The sequence below is a fragment of the Myxine glutinosa genome, chromosome 8, assembly GCF_964187855.1.
Source record: "Myxine glutinosa chromosome 8, kmMyxGlut1.1, whole genome shotgun sequence".
Lineage (NCBI taxonomy): Eukaryota > Metazoa > Chordata > Myxini > Myxiniformes > Myxinidae > Myxine > Myxine glutinosa.
This window is the reverse complement of record NC_136268.1, coordinates 9,555,634-9,578,167: the sequence shown is the minus strand read 5'-3', so window position 1 is coordinate 9,578,167 and position 22,534 is coordinate 9,555,634. Positions and strand designations below refer to the sequence as shown.

General features: G+C 43.0%; 1 protein-coding gene across 2 annotated transcripts in view; it reads right to left on the bottom strand.

The window, feature by feature from the left end:
• The window catches only part of LOC137432219 (P2X purinoceptor 4), a gene marked incomplete at its 5' end in the record, with an annotated part of 71,718 nt that extends 50,258 nt beyond the window's left edge, over positions 1–21,460 (bottom strand). For both annotated transcript variants that reach the window (XM_078782912.1, XM_078782913.1), the window contains 3 exon segments: positions 11,022–11,091; positions 21,149–21,220; positions 21,319–21,460. In XM_078782912.1, the coding sequence (XP_078639038.1) occupies positions 11,022–11,091; positions 21,149–21,220; positions 21,319–21,460 (284 nt within the window).
• Between the last annotated feature and the right edge of the window lie 1,074 nt (positions 21,461–22,534).

Here is a 22,534-nt window from a genome sequence, read left to right as displayed (position 1 = left end):
CTCGCTATATCGTTTTTCAGTTGTTGAAAGGCAGCCTTAACGACCAAGGTTAGCGGAAATATTTTGCATTCTACCAGTGGTCTGATCTTCTCTGAAAAACTTGGGACCACTTGGAATAATGAGCAAACAGACCCATGGCTCTACACAATGCAACCGGGTCAACTGGAGGGGCCATATCGAGCAAAGGTTGCAGCTGTGCCGAATCAGGTCATATCTCCCCTCCGGTCATGGTGTACCCCAAGAGATCTACTGTTTTGACTGAATAGCTACACTTATCCTCGTTGAAGGTCAGATTGTATTTCTAAGCCACGTCCAAGAACCGCCCTAAGTTCGAATCATGATCCACCTGATCCCGGCCGCAGACTGACATTGTCAACGTACACGAATACATCTTTTAGCTCCTCTCTGGATATAATGCCATCAATCACCTGTTGCAAGCACGCAATCCCGTTAGTGACCCCGAAGGGAATCCTACGGAATTGGTACAACCGCTGACCCGATTTGAAGGCGGTGTACGGGCGATCTGTCTCCCTGATAGGTATCTGGTGAAATGCACGTCAAAGGTCCAAGGTACTAAAAATCCTGTAGGTAGATACCTCCCTGACCATGTCGTCCATCTTGGGGAGCGGGTAAGCGTCAAGTTGGGTAAATCGATTGATCGTTTGAGAAGAATCGATGACCATTCGCTTCCGGCGATTAGGGTTATTGACTACAAGCACTTGAGCCCTCCAAGGTGAGCTGCTCGGTTGGATGATACCTCATGCAGCAACCGCTTAGTCTCATCCGCGATAAGTTGAGCATCCGGGCATGAGTATCGCCTAGAGCCCTAGACTTTACAGTAATCGGATGGCAATTTGGTGTCAGACACGGGAATAGCGGGGGAGGCTCGATAGACTCTTCCGCCAAACTTCATCCCGAGAAGACGTTAGGGGATTGTTCACCATTGAACTTAATCTCTAAACGCTGTGCCGATTCAATAAATTATGTCCCAGGAGAACATCGGAGCACAGATTCTGCAACACCATCCTCTTAACATCCATATACAATATATCATTAGCCACCAAGTACACTACGCAAACCCCTTTTGAACTTTGAATAGTGCCGCAGAAGCCATATACACGTGCTGAGTGGCTGGAACAGTGGGCCATCCATGTCTTCTGACAATATCTTGGCTGATGTAGCTTTCACTGCTCCCAGTATCTATCAAAGCTTCAGCCGCTTTGTCATTGATCACCACAGGTATCACCGCTCTCGCCAGGCTGCGAGGCACGACCCCATTGACAGCCGCAGCTCTAGACATGTGCGTGCTCGCGAGCGTCGTTTGTCTAGCCTTGGTCGATCTACAGACTTTGTGCAACGATTGTGGGAAGAAAGGACACTGCCAGAGCGTCCCAAGCAGGGCATTGGCTCCGCAGATGTCGGCGATTCCCGCAAAAAAAAAAACATTTTGCGGTCGCTGCTACTGGAGTCGTTACAGCCGTGGTAACCAGGCCGCTCTCCTCAGCGTCCAGACTCTCACCAAGGGGGTCCAGGCAAGCCGCAGCCCACTCGGGAACTCCCTCCGTGACGGAAACCGCTTCCGAGCGTTTCTCGGCAGTCGCGGTGCTCGCCGTCAGGCAAGGACGTCTGTAAGACTCAGATCGGACCTGGGCCAGTTGCAGAACCCTGGCCTGTTCGTACACAACCTGAAAGGTCATAGGCTCGTTCTCAAGCAGTCGCTGATGAATAGCAGGCGATTGGAGACCAATAATGAAAGCATCTCGCATTAGATCATCGGCGCGTTCGACGGCCATCCATTTTTTAAAAAACATTTTCATATCAATGCATTACCAAATTCAGTATCGATGCATTAAATCAGGTTATTAGTGCTCCTATCTGAATAATTTAGCTCAGATTGAAGGGAACTCAGGTTGAAATCCCATATGCATTTGGTCATTGTCGACTAATGTTTGACACCGACGGACACACGATGCACACACACACACACACACACACACACACACACACACACACACACACACACACACACACACACACACACACACACACACACTTCATGGACAAGCTCGTCCATTAGTCTTAGATCAATGCAAACATATTTAATAATAATCTGTTAAACCAATTTGGCCAGAAACACCATGCACCTGTGATACATGAAACACCGGTGGTAACTGAAGCATGATAGAAGTAGTGTTAAAAAAAAATAAAAAAATAAAAAATAATAATAATAATAACAATAAGGAAGAAAAAAGGCTAAGCAAATGAGAGCTGCAAACCATCCGAGGTACATACAAACTAATTACCTCCGCCACCAAAGGTGGATGGAGGTTATGTTTTCACCCCTGTCTGTCTGTTTGTTACTTGGCAAAAAAACAAATTTTGACAAGTATTGATCACTCCAGTTTGTGTGTTGTGTGTTTCTGCCCACTCACTTATACTTGCCTACAAGTCACAATTTTAAACCGATCTTCACGTAACTTCACCAAATGATAGAGTTCATGGTCCGACAAAATCCTATATATTTTTGAGGTCAAAAGGTCAACATAGGCCAATGGTTAACCACTTTTTCAGATTTCTAAAATCCTCAATTTTCATCCAATTGACTTGAAATTTGAAAAGGATTTTCACATCAGCTAACTGAAACCAACCACAAACTATTTTTGAGGTCAACATAGGCCAAATTTCTAAAATTGTCAATTTTCATCTGATTAACAAACTTTGAAGACGATTTGCATATCAGGTCACTGAATTCAACCACCAATTATTTTTGAGGTCAAAAGGATGCTCTACCGAGTGCCATTCTACTTTGTTCTGTTTTGCCAAGTGTCGCTGTACGAGTGATTTTTCATTACTTGCTAAATCGAAGATTTTTCAAGTATATTGGTTGCTTGCGTTTGTTTGTTATTACAGTACTTGCCGGGAAAGATTCCGGCAAGTATGTTGGTTGGTTGGTTTCTGTCTCTGTCTGTTTGTCTGTTTGTCTGTTTGTGCGCAGTACTACGTCTACACCGTTGCACATAGAATCGCCATATTTTACACACATATTTGTCTTACCCTGGAATAGACTGTGCCCAATTTTTAACTCTCTAGGCCCAAGGTCTCTATTATGACGTCATAATTTGATAATTCGACAAGTACAAAACTTCATCCAATCAAGATGCAATTTCTTGGGCGCCATGTCGGCATAAACTAGTGGAGAAAAAAAAAATGATGACGTCATCGGTCACATGGTTTGGCCGCCGTCTTGGAAAAACCGAAAAACTTTGCACCTCGATATCTCCGAAAGTGCTGAATAGAAAAAATTGAGACATGGCTCATTGTCAGTATGGCTATGTCAGCCTGGCAACAACCTCTGGACTACTTCGGACTCAACCTCACCACATCCAATGGATATTCCTACATCAATAAACCACGCTCGGAGGGCCGAGGTGGTGGAATTGCCGTTATTCACCGACAAGACATAAGGACCAGCCTCATCTCCATCGCATGTGCTCCATCATTTGAACACCTGGCTTTTAAACTCTCTGGTCACACACAGTCAGTCATGGCTGTTGTCTACCGCCCTCCCAAACCACACCCATCATTCCTGTCTGACTTCTCCTACTTTCTGACCCAGCTATGTTCCCTCTCCCCCTCAATCCTCCTCCTTGGTGATTTCAATATCCACATGGACTCCACTGACTCCACGATAACCACTGACTTCACTGATTTACTCACCTGCTTTAACCTCACTCAACATGTCAACTTTCCTACCCATAACCGTGGTCACATTTTGGACCTTGTCTGCTCTACTGGATTAATCTTGCACCATCTCTCTGGCTCCGACCTCACCCTCTCTGACCACTTAGCCATCACTATGACCATCAACATCCCCGCCCCAACACCAAGGCATTATCGCACTATCAACTTCCGTAAGCTAAACGCTCTTTCACCTACCTCATTCTCATCCACCCTCTCTGAAAAAATGTCCACTTCTCCCTTCGTTGACCTCCACAACCCTTCTGATCTCACTGACTACTACAACCACACTCTCTCCTCCTGCCCTGACCAACTTGCGCCTATAAAAACCAAAACAGTTTCTTTCACCCATTCTGCTCCCTGGTTTACCCCTGAACTCCGCCTGATGAAAACTCGTGCTTACCAACTTGAAAGACTCCGCAATAAAACAGGTCTCACAATTCACTCCCAAGCCTACAAGGACCACCTACAACACTACAAAGATGCCCTCTCCTACGCCCGCTCCGCTTACTACTCTCAAATTATCCACTCTGGCCCCAAACCCAAAAGCACTCTTCTCTACAATAAACAAACTCCTCAGCCCCCTGAACACCACCACCCAGTCATTCACAGTAGACAACTGCATCTCCTTCCTTTCATTCTTCCAACGCAAAGTTGAAAACATCGACAACAGCTTGACCACCGCCGCACCCGCTCCCCCTCAAACCTCTCAAACCACCCTTATCCTGCCATCCTCTGTCTCAATTCTCCCCAATCTCCCCTACTGACCTATCTGAACTCCTCATAGGAATGAAAACTGCCACCTGCACTCTTGACCCCATACGCTCCAGCTTTGTCAAGGCCTCCCTTCCTGCTCTCTCTCCACTTATCATTGCAACAATAAACTCCTCCCTGTCTACAGGCATCGTCCCACCATCCCTCAAAATTGCTGCTGTTACCCCCATTCTGAAAAAACCTGGACTAAACCCTGACACCCTAAACAACTTCAGACCCATCTCCAACCTACCCTTTCTGTCGAATGTTTTGGAACGCGCTGTAGCCGCTCAACTCAAACATCACCTCTCTGCCAATAACCTGTATGAAACATTCCAATCCGGATTCCGCTCCAACCACAGTACTGAAACTGCTCTCCTCAAAATCACCAACGACCTTCTCCTCTCCTCTGACGCTGGCAACCTCAACATTCTCATCCTCCTCGACCTCAGCGCCGCCTTTGACACCATCTATCACACCATCCTCCTCACCCGACTTGAAACCACCTTTAACGTTACTGGCACTGCCCTCTCTTGAATTAAATCATACCTCTCTGACAGACGCCAGTTCATCTCCATCAATAACTGCAAATCCCCCACTGCTCCCCTCCCCCAAGGTGTCCCCCAAGGTTCAGTTCTTGGCCCCCTCCTCTTCATCCTTTACCTGTCCCCCCTCGGTCACTTAATCCGCCGTCATGGTCTCCAATTCCACTGCTTCGCCGATGACATCCAGCTTTTCATCTCCACCAAGTCCATCTCCACCGCCACCCACTCTATCCTGACAAACTGCATCACTGAAATAAAATCCTGGCTTCAAATTAACTTCCTCAAACTTAACTGTGATAAATCTGAAATAATCATCATTGGCCCAAAAACGCTCATAAAATCCACCCATAACTTTGCCCTCAACATCGACGGTATCCCAGTATCCACCTCCCCTCACATCCGGAATCTTGGCATCATCTTTGACCAAAACCTCTCCTTCGACAAATACACGAAACAGATCACAAAGACAGCCTTCTTTCACCTGAAAAACATCGCCCGTCTCCGTCCATCCCTCTCCTCCATGGCTGCAGAAACCCTCATCCACGCCTTCATCACCTCCCGTCTGGACTACTGCAATAGCCTCCTCTATGGTTCACCCTCAACAATCACCAATAAACTCCAATACATTCAGAACTCCGCTGCCCGTCTACTCACCCATTCCCGGACCTGTGACCACATCACCCCCGTCCTTTACAAGCTTCACTGGCTCCCCATCTCCCAGAGAATCCAGTACAAAATCCTCCTCTTGACATACAAAGCCCTCCATAACCTGGCCCCATCCTACCTGGCTGACCTCCTCTCCAGACACACTCCCAACCACAACCTCCGCTCTGCTGGTACCAACCTCCTGAACCCCCCCACCCCCATCCGGACCAAATTCAGATCCTGGGGGGACAGGGCCTTCTCCATCGCTGCTCCCACCCTCTGGAACTCACTACCTCACACCATCAGAGACTCCTCCTCACTCACCACATTCAAAACATCACTCAAGACCCACCTGTTCAACACTGCATTCAACATTTAACCCACAGCATTTAACCCCTGACTATCTCTTCTCCTTCTCCCTCCTTTTTGCTTTGAATATTTCCCTATTGATTCTTGTTTTTTGCAATTGTTTTTATGTTTTGCTATGCATTATGTTTTGCACTCTGTCAAAGCGTCTTTGGGCTCCCTGAAAAGCGCTATATAAAATAAATGCATTATTATTATTATTATTATTGTAAAGAACTATCCATGGGGAATAAAATATGTTAATGAGGATGTCATAGGTGCCTCCATTATGATGTCATAATTCGACAAGTACAAAACTTCATCCGATCAAGATGAAATTTATTGAACATAATCTAGGAATAAATTAGTTTAGAAAACAAATAACGATGACCTCATCGGTCACGTGGTTCGGCCGCCATCTATCTATAATTCCAGTAATCTCTGTGTGTGTGTGTGTATGTGTGTTTGTGTGTGTCTGTGTGTTTGTCTGTGACCGCTGTTTCTCGACAACCACGGGTCCGATATACTTGAAACTTGCCAGGTATATTGCTGGGGACCTGAGGATGTGCCTTTTCAAGGTTTCATATTAATCGGAGAAGTAGTTACCGAGCTATGTCCAAAAAACGGTTCAACCAATCAGAGAGCAGCGAGCTATCACGTGTGCCGAACGTGGCGAACAGACTCTGCCTCGGACGGCACATTTGAGAGCGTATTCATTTATTTCACGTTGGCAAACTATTTTGGTGCTATGTTGGCGTTAAACGATGTTTTAAAACTAATTAAAACTAATTTGCGATTCATCGTAACTGCGATATGCGACCCTCCAGACAGTCAAATGAGGACGTCACTTCCGGACTTACGGATAGTCATAGTGACGACGTACTGAATGCTGAACGTGGCGAGCAGACGCTGCCTCGGACGGCACATTTGAGAGCGTATTCATTTCTTTCAAGTTGCAATCTGTGTTGATTGTTGTAAGGTACGATCAATTGTAGTACACGTTTATAATAACTCTGCCGATACAGGCCCGATTAACTGCAGCGCCATCCGAGCTGCGGCGTCGGGAGGATACATTCATTGTACGGTCACATCACGCACTTACGGTATTACAGGTTATTACAGGTTACAGGTTACAGGTATTACAGGTATATTGCTGGGGACCCGAGGATGTGCCTTTTCAAGGTTTGAAATTAATCGGACAAGTGGTTCCCAAGGTATGGTCACCGTACTCGCAAGCCGTTCGCTTTGGCTTTGCGAATGGACCAAACCATTTCATGTAAATAGAGGGGGGGGGGTTCTACCGTACTCGCAAGCCGTTCGCTTTGGCTTTGCGAATGGACCAAACCATTTCATGTAAATAGAGGGGGGGGGTTCTGTGGTCGTTACTGCCACGTGGTTTCAAAGTTTTTTTTTGTTGTTGTTGTTTGCACGCATGTTTTTTTACACCCACGTACGGGCACGCCTATCTATAATTCCAGTAATCTCTGTGTGTATGTGTGTGTGTCTGTGTGTGTGTGTGTGTGTGTGTGTGTGTGTTTGTCTGTGACCGCTGTTTCTCGACAACTACCGGTCCGATATACTTGAAACTTGCCAGGTATATTGCTGGGGACCCGAGGATGTGCCTTTTCAAGGTTTGAAATTAATCGGACAAGTGGTTCCCAAGGTATGGTCACCGTACTCGCAAGCCGTTCGCTTTGGCTTTGCGAATGGACCAAACCATTTCATGTAAATAGAGGGGGGGGGGTTCTGTGGTCGTTACTGGCTTTGCGAATGGACCAAACCATTTCATGTAAATAGAGGGGGGGGGGGGGTTCTGTGGTCGTTACTGCCACGTGGTTTCAAAGTTTTTTTTTGTTGTTGTTGTTTGCACGCATGTTTTTTTGCACGCACGTACGGGCAAGCACGTACGGGCAAGCACGTACGTGCGGGCACGCCCTAGTATTCTTAATTCCGGCAAGTCCTCGGTCTCTGACCGATTTCTAGTTCTGTCTGTCTGTTTGTTTGTCTGTTTTTTAGTTTGTCACCGGTCTACAGGTCACAATTCCAAGCCAATCGTCATGAAACTTCACCAAGTTGTAGAGGTTGTCACAATTGAGAAGCCTATTGATTTTGAGGTCAACGGTGAAAGGTCATCTGGAGGTCGAAATTCTAAAATCGCCATTTTTCACCTGATAGACTTGAAACTTGAACAGCATTTGCATATCGAGTCACTAAATAGGGAAACCAACTAGTTTTGAGGTCAAAAGGTCAAATGTCAATTCAAGGTCAAACTTCCAAAATCATCAATTTTCATCTGAAAACTGTCAATTTTCATCCGATTGACTTGAAAATAGAACAGCATTAGCACATTGCCTCACTGAATAGGGCAAAAAAGGTCAAATGTCAACTCAAGGTCAAACTTCTGATATCAATTTTCATCTGAAAAATCATCAATTTTCATCCAATTGACCTGAGCTTTGATCAACATCGTCAATTTTGATCTTGATGAAATGGGCAATTTTCTGGATTAATTGGGGGTGGGGGGGGGGGGAGGGGGGGGATTTTGCAAGTATCGTGCTCTTCATGACGTCTTCTTGTTACTTGCAAAATCGAACATTTTTCAAGTATAATGGTCGGTTGCGTTTGTTATTCTGTCTGTTTGTTATTTGCAAAAATCGAAGATTTTTCAAGTATATTGGTTGGTCTTGTGCGTTATTCTGTCTGTTTGTTCGTTTGTCTGTATGTCAGTCGCCTACAGGTCACAATTTTCAGCCGATCTTCACGAAACTTCACCAAGTTGTAGAGGTCATCACAATTAAGCATATCGATTTTGAGGTCAAAGGTCATCTGGAGGTCAAATTTCTAAACTCGCCATTTTAAATCCGATTGACTTGAAAATTGAACAGCATTTTTATATTGTCGCTAAATTGGAAAAACAACTATTTGGAGTTCAAAAGGTCAAAGGTCAACTCAAGGTCAAACTTCCAAAATCATCAATTTCCATCTGAAAAACCGTCCATTTTCATCCAATTGAATTGAAATTGAACAGCATTTGCATGGTGCCTCACTAAATTGTAAAGCAAATATTTGAGGTCAAAAGGTCAAAGGTCAACTCCAGGTCAAACTTTTCATCAAAATCATCAATTTTCATCTGAAAAATCATCTTCATCCTATTGACCCAAGCTTTGATCAAGATCGTCAATTTTAATCTTGATGAAATGGACAATTTGATGGATCGATGGCAACCTTTGTTGGGTTGGGAGGGGTGGATTTTGCAAGTATTGTGCTTTGCATGACATCTTCTTGTTTGTTTGTTTGTGGACAAAATATCTCAAAAAGTTGTGGACAGATTCCAACGAAATTTGGCAGAGAGGTAGCGTATGTCACATTGAAGATTTTGGTGAAGATCTGGATTCGGATCTGGCTACTAGAATTTTTAAAGTGATTCTTCACCATTGGGAGATGGGGCCAAAAACGACACATAGCAGGATATCTAAAAAAGTTACAGATGGATTTGGACGATACTTTGTGGACAGGTTGCGTGTGTGACAAGGAAGAATCGATTCGATTTTGGTGAAGATCCGGATCCGGATCCGGCTAGTATAATTTTCGAAGTGATTCTTCACCATTGGGAAATAGGGCCAAAAACGATACGTAGCAGGATATCTCCAAAAGTTGTGGATGGATGATTTTGATTAAATGTGATTCTGTATTGTGATTTTCTGATCTACTCTAGGATACAAAACGTAAACTGTTCACCTGGCAGAGGTATGCTCTCTACTGAGTGCCGTTCTAGTTTTACCTTGTTCATCAACTCGACAATCACCACACATGACAATTTCATGGCTGATTCGATCCGGTTTCACGATTTTTCCTGATTTTCACGATTTTTTATTCCGGTTTGATTTGACGATTCATGATCCGGAGGGTGATTTGATTTGATGATTACCTTCGCAAAAGCGGAAGGTTATGTTTCTGTATTGTGATTTTCTGATCTACTCTAGGATACAAAACGTAAACTGTTCACCTGGCAGAGGTATGCTCTCTACTGAGTGCCGTTCTAGTTTTACCTTGTTCATCAACTCGACAATCACCACACATGACAATTTCATGGCTGATTCGATCTGGTTTCACGATTTTTCCTGATTTTCACGATTTTTTATTCCGGTTTGATTTGACGATTCATGATCCGGAGGGTGATTTGATTTGATGATTTGATTATTTTTTTTTCATGATTTGTCATGTTTCATGCATGACTCGACAATTACATGGAATTTATTTGGAAAAGTGGAACGACGATAAATTAAATGATTCCATAGCTTAACACAAAAGGAATAAAATAAGTAAAATTGTCAAGTTGAAAATTCCAAAACATCATTATGTGGTATATACGTATAACCACTTACATGTTCCATTTATTTATTTTGGTGCGGTGTGAGTAGCGGGTTTAGGGAGGCATGGGGGGGTGTATGCAATGGAAAATTTAGAATTCCTGTAGATACATACATGGAACAAGATGTTTTAGTCATCTGAAAATGTCACTCTTATCTTCTCGACAATTTGTCCCCGTAATTTTTTTAACTTTCTGTAACTTGACTGATTACAGGCCACAAAGTCCCTGCGTATTATACATTTTGCTAACATTGCTTCATCTTTATCAAACTTTGCTTCAATACAACTCCAAGAGAATGTTACATTCACAATAGAAATCCTGCTTTACAGAGAATTCCATAAATTACTGGAAGTGACAAAAAGTTCATTTTTTACACGACACCTGAAATATTCATCAACACTCAAGGTAAGCGGAATACTGCAGAAGTGAATTGCTAAGCAAACCTCCCTTGGTCACAGGTAATGCTTTGTGAGATGAACAGTGACTTACCTGGGCTTTTCCACCAATGTACAAAATGTGTACAAAATAAATAAAAGCAAGCACACGACATTTACAGACTAAGGAAACCATTACCATGGCGCACACAACTGTACACAATCATGAAGTGTTTGAGATCCTTTTACCATGTGCCAGGGGCGAGGAATATCCCTTCTTGCAATTGTCCTTGGTTTTACAAGTTGCCAAATCAGGGCTCTGGAAACACAACAGTTTATTTCCATCAAGCTATTTCTCATAGCAATCGTAATAACTTATCAAATAGCATCTATTCCTAATGTTCAAATTAACATTTAAATAATATTATAGTTTACTTTAAGGGTGTAGTACTGGTGAAAAATTGAGAAAACTACATAGGTACCTTTGAGAGGTATCGAATTTTCAGTTTTTCTTGAAAGATATAATCTTGGCTTTAACTCGGACCAGTTTCAACGCTTCTTTGTCATATTACATGCATATAATTTGCATTAATTAGACCGTCAATAAAAAACAAGGAAAAACAAAGAACACATTTCTACTTCTATCTTCTATGTCACCTATCATTCTTTTCACACAAAACTTGGTACATGTATTATACATGTGTTATTCTACTACCTGATGAGGATTTTGTGAAATTATGTCAAATGTTCACTAATTAGCTAATTATGCCAATTACCAGATAAAACTTGGTTGTCCTTCAATAAATCCACAATGGCTACTCCTATAAACAAAAGCCTTCATCATTTTAAAGGAAGTGATATTCTGAATATCCTGTCCAAATTTCAGCCCAAAAGAATGATGCATTTCCCAAGTTATAACAAATTTCATGCAAAATATTATATTGAATTGAATTGAAATTTGAATTTTTCAATAATTAGGGGTACTTCTATGACCTCTAACAGCATGATTCTTGTTTATAAGACTATAAGGAAACTGTTCAGCTAAAAAAAAAAAAAAAAAAAAAAAAAAAAATCACCTGTTCACCAGTACGACACCTTTAATTCCGCGGGAAAGTTTACTTCAATTAAATTCCTCTTTAGCTCCGATGAGAGGTGAATGACCAAAACGTCAGCTTCTTCTGGCTTCCCATAACTCACTCAAAGCTCCGTTAAATCGATTTCATGCATTTTTCTACATGTCCGCCAATGCAGATCGACACTAGCCTTCACTCAACTCAAAACAGTTGTATGTCTAAATCAAGGACTTCAGTAATTTGTAAGTGATTCACTACCTTTGTGACAGACCAAATCAAAGTTTTCAACCGCGTTTCTGCGCAGAACCTCTCCAAACAGTGGGTCCACACACAGTCACAAGCTTCCTCTTTTTAAATAAATTATCTTTGGATACAACATTGAGGGTCGTGGAAGGCAATATTGGGGGTCATTGAAGGGTAGAAAGGCAAGATGGTGACAGCGGGTCCACAGTTGAACACAACAAACAAGGGAATGAGCCAACAACAACGGAGGAGAGGGGGGATCGGTGGGAACATGTAACAGCGAACAATGAAGCATTGATTGGAGGTAGCAGGTGGTGCTCGGCTCGCAAGCTCAGTAAGAAGCGCCTGAAATTGGCACACGCGATGACAGGTACATTAATCGATATCGGTAATCGGCACAGACCCCCCTCGGAAGCAGCTGTTGTTTATCTCACATGATGACGACATAATAGCGCCATTATCACCGTTAATGTGTTTTAACTTGAGTTTTGCAAGGAAGAAAATGAATAAATCTATTTAATTCCATGGCGATTTGCACACGCTGAGGGATCCTTTGTATATTATAGGTGACGAGTTAACGGGGTAATCCGGGTCTATTGTACTGAGCTAATACACCAATAGGGTATTAGTTACATGGTGGTAATGGGGGGGGGGGGGGGGGGTTCAGATGTAAAATGAAAAGGGGGCTGGGGCGGGGAGCTCGAAGGGGTTGGTTTGAAGTGGGGGTTGGGAGGCCATATTGCCCCCGCAGACTGCATTCTTTTCCAAATATTCCCATCCGGGGCATTTTTCCCCATTATCGGAATGGTTAGTTTCTTTCCAACTTCAACTTGTATCAAAAACGATTTTGTTTCAAAGTGAGATCAGACGATGTTGGCCTACACACACACAAAGTGCTGGACCGACAGGCCATCGCCGTGCCAGTAATCGGTGCAGGTAGATATCAGTATCTCTGTCGTGGATTGCTGTGTCGCTAATCAGCACAACATTTATAAAGCACACCCGATTCGTATAAAATAACCAATTGCTTTAAAAACATCCACGGCAACAAAGGAAAACGTGATCAGTGTACCGTGCTGAGGGTTAAAATTAAAACCTATTGTACCTTCCTGGTGCGTCTTGACGTCATACGTTCCACTGTTCCAGGCGGAGCCGAATGCATCAAGGGTTCTTAAATCATGTATCTAAGGACTATAAACACCTTCAATTTGCTGGTGATATACCGATTTTTTGTGGATATAACTTCTTTTTTTTGTGGATATAACGTTTTTTTATCTATTCAAATTTCCAATACCGGTGTATCGATATGAAAAATTCTGCTGATATAACCGGTATATCAATATAATTGCCGGACCCTGATATACTGTTACATGTTGACCTCGGGGCACCGCGGCGAGTGCACCGATAACCTGGAGGGCGTCATAGTAGAAAATAAATAAAAACACCGATAAGCCCCGATTGGTGTTTTAAGGGTGAAACCAAAATACGCGAAGAGATGGAAGGGTAACTTTATGACGAATATTTATTAACTAGCCGAAACCCGTGGAACATCCACGGAAGGGAGGATGTGGTGTGTGGATAGAGTGTACCATTATGGATGGCATAGGGGAGCGCTCATGGGATCTTCTTCTTCCGTTAAGCTCCAATTTTTTCTCTTTAAGTTAAGTCCAATCAGTCCTCTCTGCTCGAAGTGCTCAGGCCATGCCTTCCCGCTCTCATACTTTTATTTCCGTTCGGTGTAGAAAGAGATTGACATATCGTTCGTCTGTTTCAGCTCGTTATCTTTAAGCTTCCTTACGTCTCGCCACCTGCTACACCTCTCTGAGTTACGAGGATTTATGCAACGCACCCCGAGTATCGCAACGTCACTCCATTTAACTTTATTAAAATGACGATAAAGACGTTTCCTTATATATCCTAATTTAAAATGTTCAAGGGAATAAAAAGACCATTTGGTTCACACCACCCATGTTCACACCACTCGACTGTCCAATCAGCGGACGGCTCGCTTCGCCTTTGCCCAGCAGACGCCAATACGATGGCGTCGTAAGATGGCGTCGTATTGGCAGTTAATCGGATGCTTTTGGGCCCCAACGTCGGCTAATTCAGATTTTTCGAGTATGGCTGTACGTGATAAACAAAGAGCGCGGTTCGTAGATCGTAAATCCATTAGTGCCGTGGGTATCGGGTCACTGGGTGCGGCGTAAAAGGGATAACAAAGTCGAGTCCTTACGCTATTATTATATAGATCCCTACTGTCCACCTTAATCACAGTAATGCTAATTCAAGGCAACACTTAATGACTTTCCTAAAAAACTCCAAATTCAATAAGTAGCCTGGTGTTGGCTTAGCAGTTGGGGTGCCGGTTTGGGATCCTAGCATCCTGGGTTTGATTCCCGGTCGATCGCTGAATTAACGCCTGGGGGGTTGACTCAGCCTGTCATCCTTCCGAGGTTGGCAAATTGAGTACCAGCTCACTGGTAATTCCCTGTGTGTCGCAAGAGAAGACTTACAGGGTTGGCGGCAGGAAGGACATCTGGCCATGAAGCATTGCTTCAAAAAGGGGTCCATGTTTATTTTTTGGGGTTATTTTTTTGTTTTTTTTGTATACAAGATCGAGGCTCGTGAAAGAGCTAACATTAATCACACAAAAAGTCAAACCGACACACAAAACATATAATAAGGGGAGCAGTAGACAAGAAGGGGAGAGAGGGGGAAGGACACAAACACAACATTTGAGAGCAGGAACATCGACAGATCTGTGGGAGGGAGAGGGCTTGGGGGGAGGTGGGAGAGGTATAAAACATATGGACACTGCAAGGACTTCCAGGAAAGAAGTTGGAATTTCAAAAAAGTGGATCTGGGGTGAATTAACGTGGGTAGAAAAGAACAAGGTTTTGGATGGGGGAAGATAAGAGATGGTGGTGAACAGCTGTTTTAAAGACCTGGAGGGAGGAGTGGGATTGAAGGGAGTGGGGGAGTTTGTTCCAGAGGCAGGAGAAAAGAGGAATGAAAGAGTGAAGGTGAGCAGAGAGTCCTGATTTTGGCAGTTTTACCATAAGAGGGTTGCTGGCAGATCTTGTGCGACCTGAAGGAGTACTTGGGGGACAGAGCCCAGACAGGGCTGGGGGGGATAGGTCAGAGAGGAGTCGGTAGAAGACAGAAAGACCACCAACCTGCCTGTGGTGAGGGAGTGTAAGGCCCTCAGAATCAGCTTTATCACGGGATATTCCAATGATTCTGAAAGCTTTCGTTTCAACAGCGTGAAGCCGAGCGAGGTGTGAGGCAGGAGCACCAGCACAAAGGGGAGAGCAGTATTCCATTGAGCTGTGGATGAAAGCCTTGAATGTGGTGAGGAGCTCAGGTGTGCCAAGGAAGGACTTCGCACGACGGAGGATTCCCAGTCGGCGACTGGCTTTGGAAGCCAGCTTGGAAATGTGGTTTTCCCAGGAAAGATCATGGCAGATAGTGAGACCCAAAAGCTTGAGAGACAGAACTTCTTGGAGAGGATTGTTGAGAAAGTAGATGGGAGGGTTGTCCAGTCGGTCTTTTCGGAGAGACATAGTAAGAGTGTGAGATTTGTCAGCATTGAAAGACATGTTCCACTTGTTTGACCAGTCTGTGATTTTGTCCACGTCTGCAGAGAGTGAGGAGGCTGCAGACTGCCGATCTGAGGGATGAGGAATGGAGCGGCAGAGAGTGGAGTCTTCAGCAAAGAGATAGAGAGGATTTTACAGAGTCAGAGAGATCATTGAAAAATGATGCCCAAAAAAAAAATAAAAAAGGTCCCAAAAATGGGCAACTCCCAAATGAAAAATGGCCTCTAAAGGTAGTTCTTCTTTTTCTCCTCCAAATTCAATAAGTACATATATCAGACAACAATACAGCTGCCAGTTAACTCATGACTTGATGTGGCAATTTAGTTCAAGCAAGCAGTTTGTACGGCAAACCCCAGCGGGTTATAAATGGGTAAAATATCGGGGGTGAGCATGGTTGAAAGGATCTGGTCCGGAGGGTGCACACATGTTGAAGCTGACTGGGCAGTTACGTTTTACATGTCCTCAGAAGGTGAAGTGCTCATACCACAGGAGCACAAAGAAGAACCCAAGTCCACAAGTAAGCTCTATCACAGATGATGAAAATGGGAACTTTAAGCTATAAATGACGATGTGTTACTTGAAGAGGAGAAGATGGAGGGAAAAAATAAGCTATGAGGGTATGCAACAGTTAACCTGCTGAGGGAATGGTGCGTAAATCACCCAAAAGGACAACAAGCAGCTTTGAAATTGTCACCAGGAACAGCAGGGCAATGCCCGACAGGTAGATTCCACGAGTAGAGGAAGTTCAGAGAATACCTCACCAGGGTATGATATAAGAAGTGAACTGAAACCCCCCACAGACCAACGCACAGCGGATTGAAGTTGATCCGCGGGAATAGGCGAGTCACTGAACCTTCCCAGGTTCGCATACAGAAGACCCCCGATTCCTCTTTCTTGGTTTTTAATGATATGCACCGCTTGAAACAGAACGTGGCAGCTCAAGAGAGCTTGTCCATGCCTTTCTCTCCTCGTCATCCATCTATCCTCCTTCCAAACTCCCGGTGCCGGTTTTTCCTTGTGTTGTTGTTGTTGTTGTTGTTGTGACTTCACAGGAAATTATCAGTCACAATAACCTTCACCAAAGCACAATTAAATGTTAGTTGTCTGTAACAATACATGTATTTATATAGTGGGTGCAAAAGTACTTAAATCAATGCCAAGCTTTATCAAATCACGATTTCAACACAAATTTGTCATAATATTGAAGATATGTATCCATATTCTTATATTACCTCCACCACCTAATGTTAACTTAAGTTGGGTTTTCACTAACAACTTAAGTTGTGTTGTCAAAAGGTTGTGGACTGAGTCGGATTAATTTGGTGGACAGGTTGAGTGTGCAACAACAACAACAACATGCATTTTAAGGCCATGTTCCCTGCTAGAGCGGGGGTTAGCCTAATTGGTTGAGGTTGAGTGTGCTAGTTGAGTTGAGTTAGGTTGAGTGTGCGACAGAGATTAATATATTTGATGTTGGTGAAGATCCAGATCCAGATCCAGATACAAGAACATTCTTCACCATTGAGAGATGGGGCCAAAAACTACGTAGAGAATGATATTTCAAAAAGTTGTGGATCGGTTGTTAAAAAATAGGTGGATGAGTTGGTTAGGTGACAAGAACAAGCCGATTCCATTTTGGTTCAGGTCCAAATCCAAATCTGGCCGATTAGTGGGACACAAAACATAAACTGTTCAGCCTGGAAGAGGTATGCGCTCTACCGAGTGCGGTTCTAGTTATTTTGTCATCATGGCTCAATTTATACATTTCCTACTAGACCCATACCTTTGCACCCCATATATAGGGAAGGAACCAAAAAAAAAATCCTTTTTTTTTTTTACTTTAAATGGACCAAATTGTGGAAGAAATAAATGACACCTTTTTAGAAGTTTGGTGTTTTGTACATCGATGTGGAACATTTTGCTAGTTAGCTCTCTCCCCAAAAGGGATTACTTCTGCAAGTTTTTCCAGATAGGCAAATAAGTCACATGTTTTGCAGTGTGTACAACGGCATTCTCTGCTTCGGTTGATTCTCTATCGGTGTACGCAGGCACGCTTTACTTCGGTTAGTTGTTTTTATCTGTGGAATCAGTACCGTTTGCGTGTTCGGTTCCTCTTTTGTTCCCTCTGGACGTACACACGTGAATCAAAATGGCCTTGAGATATAATATATATACATACATACATACACTGTATTACAAAATAATTAAAAATGAAAAGAGGAATTGTCTTGAGTCAATAAGTATTCAACCCCTCTGCTATGATACTCCAAATTGACCTCAGGTGCATCCATTTTCCTTTGATCATCCTCGAGATGTCTCTACAACTTAATTGGAGTCCATCTGTGGCCAATTCAATTGATTGGACAGGATTTAGAAAGAAACACACCTTTCTATATAAGGTCCCACAGTTGACAGTGAATGTCAGAGCAGAAACTCCACCATGAAGTCCAAGGAACTGTCCGTATAACTCAGAGATAGAATTGTGAGGAGGCATAGATCAGTCTGGGGAAGGGGTATAAAACAGTTTCTGAAGTTTCGAAAATTCCTAAGAGCACAGTGAGCTTCATCATTAGGAAATGGAAAGAATATGGAACTACCCAGACTTTCCTAGAGCTGGCCGTCCTACCAAACTGAGTAAGAAGGACCTTGATCAGGGAGGTGAAGAAGAACCCAATGAACACTCTGACAGAACTACAGAGTTCCTTGGCTGAGATGGGAGAACTTGCCGGAAAGACAATGGTCTCTGCAGCATTTCACAACTCTATGTTTCATGAGAGAGTGGACAGACGGAAGCCACACTTGAGAAAAAGGCACATGACAGCACACCTGGAGTTTGCAAAAAGGCACGTGAAAGACTCAAAGAGCATGTGGCAAATGATTCTGTGTTCTGATGAGACGAAAATGGAACTCTTTGCCCTGAATGCAAAGCTCTATATCTGTCGGAAACCGAGCACAGCTCATCACCCATCTAACGCCATCCCTACCGGGAAGCATGGTGGTGGCAGCATCATGCTATGGGGATGCTTTTCAGCAGCAGGGGCTGAGTGAGTTGAAGGATAGAGGGACCAATGAATGGAGCCAAATCTTTGAGCAGAACCTGCTTAGGAGTGCAAAAGACCTGAGACTGCGATGAAGATTTATGTTCCAACAGGAACAGAAGCAACAGGACCCCAAGCATACAGCCAAAGCAACACTGGAATGACTTCAGAACAAGAATGTGAAAGTCCTTCAGTGGCCCAGCCAAAGCCCAGACTTGAATCCCATTGAGAATCTGTGGAAAGACCTGAAGATTGTTGTTCCCCGACGCTCCCCATCCAACTTGACAGAGCTTGAGCAAATCTGCAAAGAAGGATGGGAGAAACTCCCCAAATCCAGATGTGCAAAGTTGGTGCAGAAATACCCAAGAAGACTTGAAGCTGTATTCACTGCCAAAGGCGCTTCTACGAAGTATTGACTCAGGTGGTTGAATACTTATGTAAATTATATATTTCTGCATTATATTTTTTATTATCTTGTACAAATTTCCAAGAACATATTTTCACTTTGACATTATGGTGTATTATGTGTAGATCGGTGACAATTTTTTTTAATGTAAATCATTTTAAATTCAGGCCATAACACAACAAAATGTGAAAAGTCACAGGGTGTGAATACTTTCTGAAGGCACTGTGTGTATATATTTATATATATATATATATATATATATATATATATATATATATATATATATATATATATATACACATATATATATACATATTTTTATATATATAGATATATACATACATACACACACCTTTTCATGTTGCAAAATAATTTTGTACACAGCTTTTTTTCTTTTTTTACATTATTCAGGTGAACGTTTTGAATCCTCATAACTTCATACTCAGGCAAACATTTTCAACATCAATCAAACAAATTCATACTTTGGCAAACTTTTTGAACTCTACTCGTAGAACTGCACAAATTAATCATTAGTGTTTGGGTCAGACATCAGTCTCGTGTGAAATCTTTCGAAGAATGTTTATCTTTAACAAATGAGCAATTGTAGCTCATCGGCAATTTAATTAGGTTAATCTTCTTCTTATATATATATATATATAAAAGAAAGTTTGTTTGTTTGTTTGTTTGTCTGCACACGCTAATCTCCTGAACGGGGAAAGATAGGAGGAAACCTCTGAAACAAAAAATGTCGGGATTGGCCCTGGGAAGGTTATAGGCTTGGTGGTGAGGCCGGTCGAGGCCGCCTCGGCCGGGCTGGGCCCATTTCGCAATTAAAAGCTGAGCTGAATTATTGTAGTCAATCTTGTACGGCCGCGAGTAAAAGCTGAATTATAGTAGTAAATTTAAAAATAACTAAAAGTCGGGATGGGCCCCGGGAAGGTTATAGGCTAGGTGGCGAGGCCGGTCGAGGCCGCCTCGGCGGGGCTGGGCCCATTTCGCAATTAAAAGCTGAGCTGAATTATTGTAGTCAATCTTGTACGGTCGCGAGTAAAAGCTGAATTATAGTAGTAAATTCAAAAATAACTAAAAATGTCGGGATGGGCCCTGGGAAGGTTATAGGCTAGGTGGCGAGGCCGGTCGAGGCTGCTTCGGCCGGGCTGGGCCCATTTCACAATTAAAAGCTGAGCTGAATTATAGTAGTCGATCTTCTACGGCTGTGAGTAAAAGCTGAATTATAGTAGTAAATTCATTCAAAAAGAACCCGGGCAACGCCGGGTGCTTTTGGCTAGTTAATGCTAACTTTTTACGAGTATATATTAGTCAAGATGAGGTGGATGTATTGGTAAAAAAAAAAAAAGTCACAACTTAACCTACCAATACAGACCATTTTAATGACCCATTTAAAAATACAATATTTCTTCATATTAAAAGTATATCTGCTTCGTACTTGGACCAATCTTCTTAACGCACACTCCCATACTTTAAAAACAATCAATGCTCAATTCTCTTGAATTACTCCAGTTATAATCCACGATCCAATATGTCGATTTTAACAAACAATTTTTTTTTTTTTTTTTGTATACAAGATTCAGGCTCGTGTAAGAGCTAACATTAATCACAAAAAAACAAACAACACAAGACACATAAAACATACAATAAAGGGAGTGGGAGACAAGACGGGGAGAGAGAGGGAAGCACACAAGTACAACATTTGAGAACAGGGACATCGGGAGATCTGTGGGAGGGAGGTTTATCAATTTACTTGAATTACATTTTAAAACCCACAACAGTTCTAAATATCACGGATGTATTTTTCACGAAACCTTACAATAACCTTAAATTAAACCTTAAATTAACCTTAACCTTAAATTTAACCTTAACTTTGTTTTTAAATTAAAATTCTTAAATTAAGTTAAATTAAATTAAATTTGCAAATTAACCTTAAATTTGTCCATATAATCCCTTTGTTTGTATCATTATCTGTCCTTGATCACCGTTCCATTGCCCCTAAACTTACCTCCGGACAAGTTCCTTGTTTCTGGTTGCTGGTCATGATAAAGTTTGTCATGACAAAAAAAGAATTCATTTCCTGAAATGAAAACAATGTGAAATAAACAGATGTTTGTGGTTGAGATCACGTGCCTGTAACTTTCGGATTGAACCGATTAGCATTTGCAGTTTCCATACCTGGGGTGGAACAACATAGTCAGCAGGGTCCCAGGTCCAAGGTTGCTCCTTGTTAGTGATCGCCACACCTTTTACCTTCATGCTCACCGAGCTTACGACTTCTTCATTTTCGCGGTAACCCCTCTTCACGTAGATAACATACCTACAGGTCATCATCGATTACAAACATGTCAAAGAGGTTAGTGCATTGTTAGAAAACCCAAGAGCAAGTTAACATTTCAACTATTCATCGATCACTTCATCGATCATCGATGACATGATGCACTAATCGAGAAACTATCACGGATGACGAGATGTGATGGAAATCTCCATATAAATCTCCATGCATGGCTGGCGGACTTCCTCTCTGGTCGTAGTCAACGTGTGGCCCTGAATGGGTTTCTCTCATCTCCCCTTCCCGTTCAGGCTGGAGTTCCCCAAGGCAGTGTTCTGGGCCCTGTGCTTTTTCTGGTCTTCATCAATGAGCTCTCTGACTCTCTTGAAAATCCTCTCTATCTCTTTGCTGACGACTCTACTCTCTGCCGCTCTATTCCTCATCCCTCAGATCGGCAGTCTGCAGCCTCCTCACTCTCTGCAGACCTGGACAAAATCACAGACTGGGCAAACAAATGGAACATGTCTTTCAATCCTGACAAATCTCACACTCTTACGATGTCTCTCCGAAAAGACCGACTGGACAACCCTCCCATCTACTTTCTCAACAATCCTCTCCAAGAAGTTCTGTCACTCAAGCTTTTGGGTCTCACTATCTGCCATGATATTTCCTGGGAAAACCACATTTCCAAGCTGGCCTCCAAAGCCAGTCGCCGACTGGGCATCCTCCGTCGTGCGAAGTCCTTCCTTGGCACACCTGAGCTCCTCACCACATACAAGGCTTTCATCCGCAGCTCAATGGAGTACTATTATCCCCTCTGGGCTGGTGCTCCTGCCTCACACCTAGCCCGTCTTCATGCTGTTGAAACCAAAGCTTTCAGAATCATTGGAATCTCCCGCGATGAAGCTGTCTCCGAGGGCCTCTCACTCACTCACCGCAGGCAGGTTGGTGGTCTTTCCGTCTTCTACTGACTCCTCTCCGGCCTTGCTCCCCCAGCTCTCTCTGGGCTCTGTCCCCCAAATATTCCTACAGGTCGCACAAGATCTGCCAGAAACCCTCTTATGGTTAAACTGCCAAAATCTAAGCTCTCTGCTCACCTTCACTCCTTCATTCCTCTTTTCT